The sequence below is a fragment of the Ovis canadensis genome, chromosome 2, assembly GCF_042477335.2.
Source record: "Ovis canadensis isolate MfBH-ARS-UI-01 breed Bighorn chromosome 2, ARS-UI_OviCan_v2, whole genome shotgun sequence".
In the NCBI taxonomy this organism is placed as follows: Eukaryota; Metazoa; Chordata; class Mammalia; order Artiodactyla; family Bovidae; genus Ovis; species Ovis canadensis.
Genome location: NC_091246.1, coordinates 12,575,231 through 12,589,559, shown reverse-complemented (window position 1 = coordinate 12,589,559; position 14,329 = coordinate 12,575,231). Strand labels below are relative to the sequence as shown.

The 14,329-nt window shown below is 40.5% G+C and overlaps 1 protein-coding gene across 4 annotated transcripts in view; it reads right to left on the bottom strand.

Moving 5' to 3' along the window:
* LPAR1 (lysophosphatidic acid receptor 1) overlaps window positions 1-14,329 on the bottom strand; it is a 164,937-nt gene that overhangs the window by 56,696 nt on the left and 93,912 nt on the right. For all 4 annotated transcript variants that reach the window (XM_069575448.1, XM_069575447.1, XM_069575449.1 and 1 more), the window contains exon 3: window positions 7,157-7,904. In XM_069575448.1, coding sequence (XP_069431549.1) covers window positions 7,157-7,904 — 748 coding nt within the window. The remainder of the gene's footprint in view (window positions 1-7,156; window positions 7,905-14,329) is intronic.

The following is a 14,329-nucleotide window of genomic DNA, read 5'->3' as shown; positions in this document are numbered from 1 at the left end:
TGTGTCCAGTCCCTTCCCTGACAGGACTAACTGGGAAACCTTCCCTTCTGGCTGCACAGTTCTCTACTGCAGTCATGTTTTAAAAAATCATTTCTTTGAGAAATGATAGGCATACCATCCCCTTTAACGGGGGAGAGTACACCTAAAGCCAATTATTCTAAAGCTGATATGAAGAAAAGCCATAATTCCTTGCTTTTACATCAATTCTAGTTCTGTGTTTTCCAACAGAAAATTCTACATGGCTGATCCACAGTAGTTATGTCCTCATCATTTGAATATATATTTCTAAGTAGAACTCTAAATAACCTTGGAAATCAAATCAGCCAACTCCATCCTACAGATGAAGGTACAGAGAAATGACTGCAGAAAGTGACCTGCCCAGAATCACCCACAGTTAATGACAAGAGTCAGGATTAGATTCCAGAGGCATCTTGCCTCCGTGAGTGTAAGTGGGGAAACACATACACACACAGGAAAATATAAACAATAAAAACCAAGATAAATAAGAAACTAATACAATGTTCTCCTTAATAAAGCAAACAGGAGGGTAATATGTGTAAAAACTATATAATGTGCCAGTAATTCAGTTTCCAATGACTCCTGTTAACACTTCATGTCAGAGATCACCAGTTGTTTATAATAAAGCCAAACTCAAGAGGACCCTTTCTGTGGGTTCCAGGTACCTTTATAGCCACACTGTTTACACCTAACCCTGGGTAGCCACATAACTACATGCTGATGTTCACAAGCAAGAAAATGGTGGAAAGTGTGGATGGAGCTGAACAAGCTGGAGGCCTCGGCAGGGAGAACAGCACCTAACTGGGAGTGAGCCCACTTCTTGGTTTGAGCCACCAGCTAACACAGACTTAAATTTCTCAATTAACTTGGGAGCTTCAGTCTCTTTATTTGTAAGATTAGGAAGTTGGATAGTGTGATTTTTTGAAAGACATAGTGTGATTTTTGTTTTCAGCTCTTCTGCTGCTAAGTCGCTTCAGTCGTGTCCAACTCTGTGCGACCCCATAGACGGCAGCCCACCAGGCTCCCCCGTCCCTGGGATTCTCCAGGCAAGAACACTGGAGTGGGTTGCCATTTCCTTCTCCACTGCATGAACGTGAAAAGTGAAAGTGAAGTCACTCAGTCTTAATTCTAAATCTGGACAGTCCTTGCTATATTAAAAAAAAAAAGGAGAAGTTGTTCTTTACTATCCTTACACGGTGGAACAAGTCCAATGTCAAGCTCTACATTTAAAAAGCCAAAAGAAAACCTAAAAGGAATATAAACAAACAGAAAGCACGGTCTGGAAAGAGGGCCACCGTAGTCTGGGTTGACCAGACTAGTCTGGTTTATGCTTGTTGTCCCAGTGTCCCAGTTAGTGCCTCTTCTCACTACCAAAAGGGTCGCAGTTTGGACGCTACATTATATGGTTAGCCCTACAAGGAACTGGTATCCTTTATCTCAGGGACTCCTGCAGTGCCTTTGATCACCTAAAGGCTGAAACTCAAACGCCTTAGTATGCTATGCTGACCCTGAGTCAAAAATCTATCCAGCATACCCACCACATGGTAATCACACCCAACTATTTCCAGTTCCCCAGAGGTGAGTTTTTGCCGAGCTTCTCCTCGACCCCCACCTTATAGGAAGACAAACTCCTCCAAATACATCAAGATTGAACTCAACACTGCCTCCTCTGGTAGCCCTCCTTTCCCTCCACATTGCCCAGACATCAACTAGCATGTGGGTCCCACTGCTTTTGCAACTCTCTCTTAGTCTCCTCTAATACACTGTAAGCTCAGTAAAGAATGGATTATAAAAGCAAAAATAAACAAGTAGGATTCCATCAAACTAAAAAGGAGGATTACATTAAACTAAAAAGCTTCTGCACAGCAAAGGAAACCGTCAACAATACAAAAAGACAACCTACTGAATGGTAGAAAGAGAAAGAAAGAAAGAAAGTCAAGTTGGTCAGTCATGTCCAACTCTGCAACCCTGGGAACTATACTCTTCCAGGCTCCTCCATCCATGGGATTCTCCAGGCAAAAATACTGGAGTGGGTTGCCATTTCCTTCTCCAGGGGATCATTCTTATCCAGGGATCAAACCTGGGTTTCCCACATTACAGGGAGACACTTAACCCTCTGAGTCACCAGGGATGAAAACATTTTACTGAATGGTAGAAGATATTTGCAAATGATAAATCTGATAAGGAGTGAATACCCAAAATATATAAAAATACTCACACAACTCAACAACAAAGTCTGATTTAAAAATGGGAAGAGGAGCTGAACAGACATTCTTCCAAAAGACACATAGTCAACAGACACATGAAAAGATATTCAGATCACTAATTATTAGAGAAATGCAAATCAAAACCACAATAAGATATTACCTCTTGCCTGTTAGAGTGACTATTATCAAAAAAGAAAGAAATAACAAGTATTGGAGAAGATGCGGAGAAAAGGGAACCCTCCTACACTGTCAGTGGGAATGGAAATTGGTACGGTCACTATGAAAACCAGTGTGGAGATTCCTCAAAAAATTAAAAGTAGAACTACCATATGATGCAGTTATCTGACTCTGGGGTGTTTATCCAAAGAATAAAAAGACACTAATTTTAAAAGATATGTGTACTGCTATGTTCAACACAACATTATTTACATAGCCAAGATATGAAAACAATCTAAGTGCCCATCAATAGATGGCTGGATAAAGAAGATGTAGTATCAGACACGATGGAATACTACTCAGCTATAAAAAAGATGATATTTTGTCATTTATAACATGGATGGACCTTGAAGGTATTATTTTAAGTGGAGTAAGCCAGAGAAAGACAAATACATGATTCCACTTATTGTGGAATTAAAGTAATGGTTACCAGAGGGGAAGGAGTGGGGAGGAGGGTGAAATGGATGAGAGAGATCAATAGTATGGTGATAGATGGAAACTAAATTTTTGGTAGTGAGCATGCTGTATAAATATACTGCTGTACCACATGAAACTTATATTAGAAACCAATGTTGTCTCAATTTTTAAAAAATGGTGTTTACCTTATTCATCTTTTTATCCCTTAGTACATACTTAACAACTCAACAATATGTTTGTTGAATTAAATTGAACACAGAAGTACATAGTGATTTGCTTATAGGGTATTTGCTGACTTATCTTTCATCACAGTAACAAGAAAACAATGGGCTCTCCTTGGTGTAAGGCACAGTCTTTTAGTTTCAGTGATCATTTCAAGCCAGAAGGGATCCAACTAGAAAAACAGTGTCTCTCTCTTCTTCCCCAAAGAGACAGGCTCCACCTGGATTTATTTTGCTTTATGTTCCTCACTCTCTCCCACGATTACAATGCAAAAACCTCCACACCATAACCATTATTTTCTCTTTCCAAATCCTGGTTTCCCTCTTCTCTAATTATCCCCAACAGAAGTGTCCCCATCACAAAGAACACAGCAAGAAAGGCAAGGACTTATAACTCAAGATAGACTGTGGTCAAATAAGGAAGAACCTGACTGCCATTCTGAATCAACTGTGGAACAGACTCAAAAGGAATTCTTGGTAAAATGTCAAGTGGGGAGAATTCAAGCCTGGGGAAAGGATAACATGACCTCATGCTAGGACAATGAACCTTCAAGTTAACTACACCTTGAGCTAAACACTCCCTTAATCAGAAGCAGTCAGTGACTGATGCTCCAACACCAAACAATGAAAAAGAGCCTATAAGATGAGTCCTAAGCGGCAGCATCAGAAGAGAAAGGAGGAAAGGCATGCTCCCTGAAAGCTTTCTTCTACCCAGGAAACAGCACAGGCAACTAGGCAGTATCAACAGAAACAAATGGGATTACAATGTTTCAATTCACCAGCACAGTGTTGCTCAAGCTTTGTATCTCCATCTAGCATGTTCCAGTAGCTGTTGGTATTACAGAGGCAGGAATAGAATGGAGGTGAAAAACATATGGGCTCTGGAAACAGACTGCCTGAAAATATCCTAGTTCCTGTACTTAACCAGCTGTGTGACCTTGGGCAAATTACCTAACATCCCTGTGCCTCAGCTGTCACCTCGATAATGAAGCTAACAAACAAGATAATATAGCTTGGCACATGATTTAAATGCTATATGTGTTTTACAAATAAAACTATTAAGATCCAGTACTCACTCAAGAGCAGCTTATACACAACCTTGTGCTTCAAAACTGCTTCTGGTATTGCCATCATAAATCTCAAACACCCTTTTATTTTATGTTGACTCCTAGAAATTTGACTTGTCGACCAACAAATCCTTTTAACTGAAGGATAAATAACCAATAAACATTGGTTTACTGAACTAAATAAGTCTAAAACCCAGAGGTCACTCTGACATGGTGAAATACAAACTGAAGGTTTGACACAGTTAAATCCAACCATAGTCGTCACCAGAATAAATGAATAAGGTAAGCAATTATTTATTGAGCAGCCACTGCGGTCACTTTCCTAGCTGTAGTAAATATTTGATGGGAAGGCATAAAATGTGACAGGGATGTAACCAGTCTTGGCTTCTGCCACACGACTGAACAAAATGGCATCAACTTAGTGAATTCACTCTGGCTTCTTCTGGTCCTCAGTTTTGAAGGCTCAGAAATTTAGTTTTGTCACCACATTCATTTATTCAACAGTTACTTGACAAGCACCTACTTTGCGCCAGATCCTACAAGAGGAAATGTGGAGAAAGTGGACAACACATCATTACAATTCCTGCCCAAAGTTGCAAAGTGGACAATTTGGCAGAGAAGACATATTAAAAACCCAAACGTGCACTACAAAAATACCTGATTGTCAATAACCTAATTTACAATGAGAAGAGCTTCGAGTAGACTAGAATTTTTGTTCCTACAGACCAACTCATCTCTTGGCAAGCATGACTACATAAAATTCAAGCAAGGGAGTATGCTGTATGAATGGGATCCAGGCACCACATTGATTAAAAAAACCCGGAATGTTTAGGGTTGTAAATTACCTATTCTCCCATTCTCGCCCCTTTTCTCCAAAAGGCTAAAGTCCACTTTTCAAATTTCTCCTTCCTCTACTACAATCCCATACACTATCTCGTCTCACCAAATTTCTTCACCTATCACCCTGATTGACGTTTTCCATGTTGTTAAACTCCCTCCATCATACACCTATAGAAATAGTGCCAGTTATTTCAGAGGCAGCCACATATAGTCAATCTTTGTAGAGTTCACCAGTTTAACCTTAGAGGGTAGCGTGATATCTGTTACTCTTACAGTAGGAGTTGGTGTGGTGGGGCAGAAGGGCCACTTAGGACCACGGTGCCCTGAAACTGTTACTCCATAAACCCTCAAAGTAGTTCTCATTTAACCTGCAGAATCACCCAATCAGGCCCAAAAGTTAACTTTATATGAATCATTAAGCATATGACACACTGGAAAATGCTAGGCATTATACAAAGGTCAAAATTAAAGCAAGAACTTGGCAGGTTCATAGTCCAAGTTCAGTAGTTATTTTCTGTTGGTCATTCATTCTATGAACTATGAGCAGTACTTGAGATAACAGAAGAAGTGCATGCATATGAAAAGTTTCAACCAACACTCAGATCAGCAGTAAACGAATACCTGAGTCAATACAAAAGTGAAATATCTCATGTTATTTAATAATAATAATTAAAAAAAACAGCATCCGTGTTTCACGTTTTATCCCTACCACGGAGAATGTATATCTGTAGCACAGGAAAGCACAGGGCTTTTGTTGATAATTAAACATGGATGGAAACCATTTTTGTACTTCAATTGAACTTTGTTTGACGGAAAAAGATAATTTCACATCTGAGGTGATGGGGGTGCCAGTTAGTCATAGTGTCAGGCCTTTGGTTGTGTCGACAATCCCAAGACCTGGTCTTTATCCTGAGAGCCATAATTAGGGCTCTCTTTCCCAGAGCTAAAATTAACGTTGCTCCCAGCATTTCAGAGGATCCACATGATCCCAGGTTCCATCCACTCAACCCTGCTTTACAAACTGGAATAAAGAGCAATAGAGCAACTTGCCACTGAATTTTCATGGAGAAAGATGAAATGCTTACTATTTTTAAAAAATATATTTTTTTAATGTAATGAAACAGCAACTTGAATACAGTCTATGGAGAAAATGTAATTCCAGAGGGTAATTATTTAAAACGCTCAGTGGATGAACTTTTAAAATAGGCCCTCTAAGATCCAAAAGAAATATTCTGTGTGTTTCTTCTCCATAGACTCATTTCCAGGAGTCAGCACACAGCCTAGAAGTTATGAGGTGTTCTTTTAAACTCTTTTCTGAAAACATAAATGAATAAATATATTCCTCTGGATCACTAACCATGAATTTTTCACCCAGGAAAAATAATAGTTATTTAAAGACAAAAATTATGCCAGTATACATCACATAAAAGAATAAAACCTTGTTTTTCACCTTGAAAGATGAATTAACTTTCACCACTAAAAACAGGCTCAATGGACATGAGTTTGAGCAGACTCTGGGAGATGGTGAAGGGCAGGGAAGCCTGGCGTGCTGCAGTTCATGGGGTTGCAAAGAGTCAGACATGACTTAACAACTAAATGACAACAATTAAAAACAGACAATTAATGGAAAAAAAAATAAGTTTTCATAATGATGACTGTCACAGATGGCATTAATTCTAAACAATTTTGGGCAATTAATATATAAAAATCTTGATGTACTTACCTATATGCATGCAGTAGCAATGAGTGAATGTGAAAGATGTCTTATTAGGAAATAGACTCATAAAAAATGACTATATATGAAAGAATATCATAAGAGACTAAAAATACTTTCTGGGAATTTGTAATAAACAGACTATGGACAAAAGTTCCATAATCTGGGCTGTAATAAAACCTTTCAAAAGCAAGTGTTTGTCAATACTTGATAGCCAAACTTGTTAATAAGATCTCTCCCATCATCATCATTTGCATCACATCACTAAGACATTACTTCCCTGAGACCAATTATGTAATTATAGGAAGACTGGGATGCTGACTTTATCATAAACATTTGCTATAAAGAAGCCTTGTCCCCTTGTAATTCCTGCATGGAATGTTCACACCTCGTGGAGGTTCACACTGTTGTTTTATCCCTGCCATAAACTGATCTGGTTTGTTTATGGTAACTCACCAAGGACAATGACCACAGTCTTCAGAAGACTCATCATGGTATCCCGATTCCGTCGGGGTCCAGAACTGTGCCGAGACATCCTCATAGTCCTCTGGCGAACATAGCCAAAGATATGAGCATACAGAACCACCATGACGACAAAGGTCACCAGGTTGAAAATGGCCCAGAAGACCAAGTAAGAGTCGCTGTAGAGGGGCGCCATGTTGGAACAATTTTCAATATCACAAATGCAGTTCCAGCCCACACTGGGGATAGCCCCCATGACGATGGCCATGGTCCAGATGACCACAATCACCACCACCACGCGCCGATTGCTCATCCGCGTGTGCAGCTGCATACGGAAAACCGTGATGTGCCTCTCAATTGCAATGGCCAGGAGGTTGGCCACAGAGGCCGTCAGGCTGGTGTCAATGAGGCCCTGACGCAGGAGCCACGTGCTGACAGTCAGTCTCCGAGTATTGGGTCCTGTGTTGAACATTAGGTAGAAGTAGGCCAACCCAGCAAAGAAGTCCGCAGCAGCCAGATTCGCCATTAAGTAATAAATAGGAAAATGGAAGCGGCGGTTGACATAGATCGCCACCATGACCAGGAGGTTGGCCAACATGATGAAGATACAGACGGTGATTCCAAGCCCCATCACCAGCTTGCTGACTGTGTTCCATTCTGTGGCAAGATACTTTCCACTCCGGTTATAAAAGAAGGCAATGGACTCATTGTAGAAGCACTGCGGTTCATTCATGGCTGTGAACTAAAAGAGAAAGGAAGAAAGATGAGAAAAAGCGAAAACCCACAGGTCCAAATTTAAAGATATATAGATAAAGCAAGCTTCTATGGTAAATGTGGCCCCCAAAAAGCCATAAGCAAAGAATTTGAAAATCTGACTCTTTGTAATGTTCTATGATTATGTTGAAACCCCAAGATTTCTTACAGTTTTACTGTCCTCAAGATTAAAGAGAGTTGGAGTTAAATAAATGACAAGGTCTGTGCTTGGTGGTTGCACATCATTGAAGTCTACTAGAAAAGCCACACGACCCAGAAATCGTGCTTAAAATACATGAGACAGATGAGAATTTTGCAAGAGTGTTGCAACTGGAATATTTATCACAGTGCAATCTATTTTGACCTGTTATTTAGGGGATCTGTAAACACAGTTGGTTTATAGATAGGGTATTATTGCCCTATTATTCTGCATTTCTGTTCTCACATAGCATGTTCAATCTGTGTCAGGCATCTTGTAACGTTAAGTCCCCACAGGAACTATCAGTGCCAACATTTCAAAGAGGTCACTATGCATCAAAGCTTCTTTGCCCAAAGCCAGCGTTTGCTGTTCAACATTCCTGTGGTCAGCACTGTCTGTCCCCACAACTACTTACCCCAGAATGGCATTCGTCAACGCATCTATGTTTGAGAGCTTTTTTTTTTTTGGAGGACATAAGAATTATATTACCTAGTATAACCTTCAAAGAGCAGTTGCTATTGGGACACTTTTCTAAAGCATATCTTTTCAAATGATAATGAGTGATTCAGTTCAGTTCAGCTGCTCAGTTGTGTCTGACTCTTTGCGACCCCATGAACCGCAGCACGCCAGGCCTCCCTGTCCATCACCAACTCCCGGAGTCCACCCAAACCCATGTCCATTGTGTCGTTGATGCCATCCAACTATCTCATCCTCTGTCATCCCCTTCTCCTCCTGCCTTCAATCCCTCCCAGCAACAGGGTCTTTTCAAATGAGTCAGGTTTCGCATCAGGTGGCCAAAGTATTGGAGTTTCAGCTTCAATATCAGTCCTTCCAGTGAACACCCAGGACTGATGTCCTAATGTTTTATTATGTGTTTTCTTATTTTTAACATCCTCAACTGGAATATATTTGCTTATTAACTACTTCAACTCTTAACTGAATCCAAAATGGATTGAGGAGGTTTATAACAGAATGATATAGGCAGTCAATAAAACTATTACAATAAAATTAGAGAGTAAGAAGTGACATGAAGGAGAAACTAGAAAATTACACACCAAATCAACTTTCTTAAAGACTGAAGTTCACCTGTGACTCCTAAAATTGGAGAATAATTTTTGAAGACAGCTCACAACCAACCTTTTTATCTTGCAATGCATTTGATAAATAATCTAGCAAATACAGTTTTTTTTTAAAGCAAATATAGTTTTAACTGCTAGTTTTGATCAAATATTCTACTGAATATCTGTGGATTGTGCATAAATGTTTACCAATCACAGAAACCTCCAAAACAGTGTGTGAGATTCTTTTTGAATGCCTAGTCTCCTGACTTGTCCAGACATCTAGGGTCTCTTTCCTCATTTATACTCAATAGATCATGCTTCTATAATCATCACTTACTATGCTATATAATTATTGATCACCTTGTTTCTTAAAAAGATGACACTCCAGGGGAAGAGTGGGGACCTTGCCTTACACATCTTGGTATTTCATGTACCTTCTACAGAGAACCCCTCATTGGAGATCTGAGAATTTATGCTTCATTTCACTTCAAATCTTGCCATTACTCTGGGTAACATCTAATTTTCTAGCTTCTCAGTTTCTTGATCTCATCACTCATGCCCTTCCATTCCTATAACTCAGCTGCCCACTCCCCTGGTCACACCCTGAACTTTGTAACCGTTCAAAACTGTTTCCGTTTGGAAATAATCAATTGATACATTCAATATTCTTTACATTTTTAAAATACTCTTCCCATTCTTTCCAATTTATACATTCTAGTTCCTCACTTCCCATTCTTCTCAATTTCTCATTTGATCCCCAATACAGCAGTTTTTTGAAGCCATCTATTTCCTTAAGCATCCTACTTTTTCCCAGGAGATTACCTATCTTACCCCTTCTCCTTATCCATCTCAGGTTCCATAGTATATCATTTCAACCACTTTTTTTGCTAACACAGGAACACATTCTCTTCTTGAAGACTCTGTGATCAGGTTTCCTTCAGAATTTAAACATTTTCTGGTTTTGTTTTTGCTTTTGGCCACCAGGATGTCAGCTCTTAGTCCCCTAACCAAAGATGGAACCCGCACCCCCTTGCAGTGAGTCTGCAGAGTCTGTCACTGGACTGCCAGGGAAGTTTCCCCGAATTTGCTGGTTCTAAGCACAGTTACAGGGGACATAATCCTTATCTGGTATAACAGCCGCATCAGAATTTGGGGCAGCACTCCACAAGGATACACGTTAATTTCTAAAATAAAACATGAATGTTGTGCTTAGTCACAGGCATGTCCGACTCTGAGACCCCCTGGACTGTAGCCTGCAAGGCTCCTCTCTCCATGGAATTTTCCAGGCAAGAATATTGGAGTGGGTTGCCATTTCTTACTCCAGGGGATCTTCCCGACCCAGGGATTGAACCACATCTCGTGTCTCCTCCATTGGCAGGCGAATTCTTTACCACTTAGGCCACCTTGGAAGCCCTAAAATATGAGTATATACACTGTTTGATAAATAAAGGTTATAAGTAGCCTCATGTTGATTCATTCAGAGCACATTTTGCCATTGAGTTAAGAAAAAAAAAATCTTCCATTTTCAGACCTTCTTGAATTTTATAATTTCAAGTTAAGAAGCAGAGACCTTTATCTTTTAATCGACTTGCTCCACCGTACTTCTGTAACCATTTCTTAGAATAACACCAGTCTTGGATGAATACAACTGGTTCCTGTAATGGTAAAGAACCCACCTGACATCGCAGGAAACAAGAGATGCGGGTTCGATTCCTGGGTCAGGAAGATCCCCTAGAGAAGGACATGGCAACCCACTCCAGTATTCTTGCCTGGAGAATCCCATGGACAGAGGAGCCTGGTGGACTACAGTTCATGGGGTTGCAAAGAGTCAGACATGACTGAGCAACTAACACTACTCCATACTTATGCCAAAGCTTCTGAGAAATGTTAGAGGAAATCTAAAATACCTGGCGGGCTTCCCAGATAGCTCAAATGGTAAAGAATCCACCTGCAATGCAAGAGACCCCGGTTCAGTTCCTGGGTTGGGAAAATCTGCTGCAGAATGGATAGGCTACCCACTCCAGTATTCTTGGGCTTCCCTTGTGGCTCAAGTGGTAAAGAATCAGCCTCAACTGAGACTTTAATGCCATAAGAAATCTGATTTTCTCCCTAATTATTATTCTGTGTCTTCTTCACAGTAACTATTTTAAACTTATCTATTATTCTCCCTTGAGCCCCACCTTCCATCTCTCATCAGCAGTTGCCAAAAGGGGAAACTGATTGGAACTCTTACCTTTAAAATTACTACTCAAGAATCTCTCCTTCCTTCTCCTTCCTTCTCCTTCTGTTACAATGGAAAAGGCATACCCTTTGTCTCCAAGTGTTCTGAGTCCCATCCATCCCTACTATTTCCAGAACCTTGTTCTATAAACTGCTTCCTTTCTCTTCCTCAGATCTTCAATCCCCCTCCTCACTCATTCTTCTCTCCCATGAATCTTTCCTATCTATAATCAAGCTGGTTTAATCTCTACCAAAGACAGAAGGAAAGCCTTACAATAACTTCATGTTCACTTCCAGGTTTGATGATTCTTTCCCCTTCATGGCCAATTGCTCTCTTTTATGTCTCACTGGACACACACTGGTTTCTCAATTACCTGTCATATGGCTTCTCCTCCTCCCCCTCCATGAAAACCACTCTAGCTAATCCTTGAGTTTCACATAACTTTCCAAAGTCACACCAATCTGGTGGCTGGTCCAGTGGAAACTTTTCAGTCCTCACCATAGCATTAGACACATGCCTGGAAGCCTCTTTTTAAGAAAATCCTCTTTCTTTGACTCTCGTAACATCATATTCTCCTGGGTGCTGATCTCTTTCTTGGGCTGGTCCTCCACAGTCATTTCCAAGATTCCCCATCCTTTGTGTAATGTTACTATTTCTACCCTATATTCTCATTTAACACACCTGTACTGATTTTTCAAAAATGTCCTCCGAGATTTCAGTTATCTTATATACCTCAAATATTCCCATGCCCAGTCATTCAGTCGTGTCCAACTCTTTGTGACACCAAGGACTGTAGCCTGCCAGGCTCCTCTATCCATGATGTTTTCAGGCAAGAATACTGGAATGGGTTGCCATTTCCTTCTCCAGGGGATCTCCCAACCCAGGGATCAAACCCAGACTTCCTGCATCTCCTGGATTGGCAGGCTGATTCTTTACCACTTACCCACCTGGGGAGCCCAAACATTCCCATACCTATACATTTAACCCTCATTGCTTTCCTGTGCTTTCAGCAAATATCAAATTACCCACCGTTATCTCTGACTATTGCATAGTCTCTGTGTTCAAAACCAAGTTCAAGCTCAAAATCTTCCCCAGCTTGTTCCTCCTGTGGTCTCTACTGCCAAGGCTGCTGCTGCTGCTGCTGCTGCTGAGTCGCTTCAGTCGTGTCCGACTCTGTGCCACCCCACAGACAGCAGCCCACCAGGCTCCTCCATCCCTGGGATTCTCCAGGCAAGGACACTGGAGTGGGTTGCCATTTCCTTCTTCAATGCATGCATGCATGCTAAGTCGCTTCAGTCGTGTCCGACTCTGTGTGACCCTGTGCTAGAGAACCACTAGCTTTCTAGTGGCCTGAGTGCTAAACCTGGGAAATTCCTTTTTCTCTCATCCTCATCATTCAGTCAGTAACCATATCCTATAAATTCTCCTTCCTCAGTATCTGTGCTCTTGCCTGGAGATTCCCAGGGACAGAGGAGCCTGCTGGGCTGCCGTCTCTGGGGTCGCTCAGAGTCGGACACGACTGAAGCGACTTAGCAGCAGCAGCAGCAGCAGCAGCGTCTGTTCAACCTGTTTCCTATTCCCCCTCACGGCCACCAGCAATACTACTGTGCCGGTTTCCCAGGTGTTTTTTCTCCCTAGCACTAATCTCTTCTCTAGTGATCTTTCGAAAAGACAAAATTGCTCACACCATTCCTCTACTGAAAGTGTTTCAGTGGCTTAGAAGAGCACATAAGTTAAAGATCTAAACTCTTCAACCACTTTATCAGACCTCTCTTGCCTCTCCTGCCTCAACTCAAGTTATTAATGACGTCAAGCTCTCTGCTCCACCTGTTTAATGTACTGTAATCTCTTTCACCTCTGGTTCTCAGCCTCACTGAGAATGGAAGTTTTATGCATCAGCATCCAGAGCATTTGTAAAACACAACTTGATGGCCACATCTCAAGAATTTCTGATTTAGTAGCGCTGAGAAGGGGCCCAGGTGATACCTGCGTTGAAGGACCACACTTTGAGTACCACTGGCCTAGAACAATCTTTTCCCCAGTTTCACCTTATACTCATTCTTCATGTACCAGTTGAATACTATTCTTTCTAGTTGCTCTCTCAAGATCTTCCCATGTCTTGGCAAGGTGCTTCCTCCACAGTTCCCTGAATTACACCTATAACACACAATGTACAATAATTGCTTAATTATCTATTGACATGTCCCCACACTGGACTAAATATCACGAGGGCAGACGGTCTAGCTTTCTTGTTAATTGTTGTATAGCATCCAACTATCAGACTAGATGCTAAATATATATTGATTGCTCTAAATTAAAGCTAATTTCAAAAATGTTTACATTTCAAGTTTCCTTTCTGCAAAGGATATTTTTTAAAATGTAAATATAAATGTTGTATTTCACAGCATTCCAATTTCTGAATGCCAACTGCCAACAACGTCAAGCAGTGATATACACAGATTCATTGCTTTTCCCACACAGAAAAACTGCATCATTAATAATTACAATATAAAGTATTAATTGTCTTTTTAAGCCACAGTACACTAAGATAAATAAAACTGACACATTTCTTCTAAAGGCATCTAGTGTTTACCTAGCAATGGCATGTGACCTGGTTTTATGCCATCTCTTATCTCTTAAAAATTGAGTAGTGATACCATAAAAAGCATACCATATTTAATGACATAAGTTACATGATTTTTTTGAACCTTGGTTTTATCATCTGTTAAATCAGAAAATTGGACTAAATTATACATAAGGTCTAGTTCAGATTCAAAATTCTATACCAAGAACATTCTGGGTAAGAAGTCAATATTTAATAAAATCACCAGCTAAATATTAAAGCAACAGAAAATATACCAGGAATTAAAAATAAAAAAAGGTCGATAACTCCTGTGGAGAAGGAGACCAGTACTCTTGCCTGGAGAATCTCA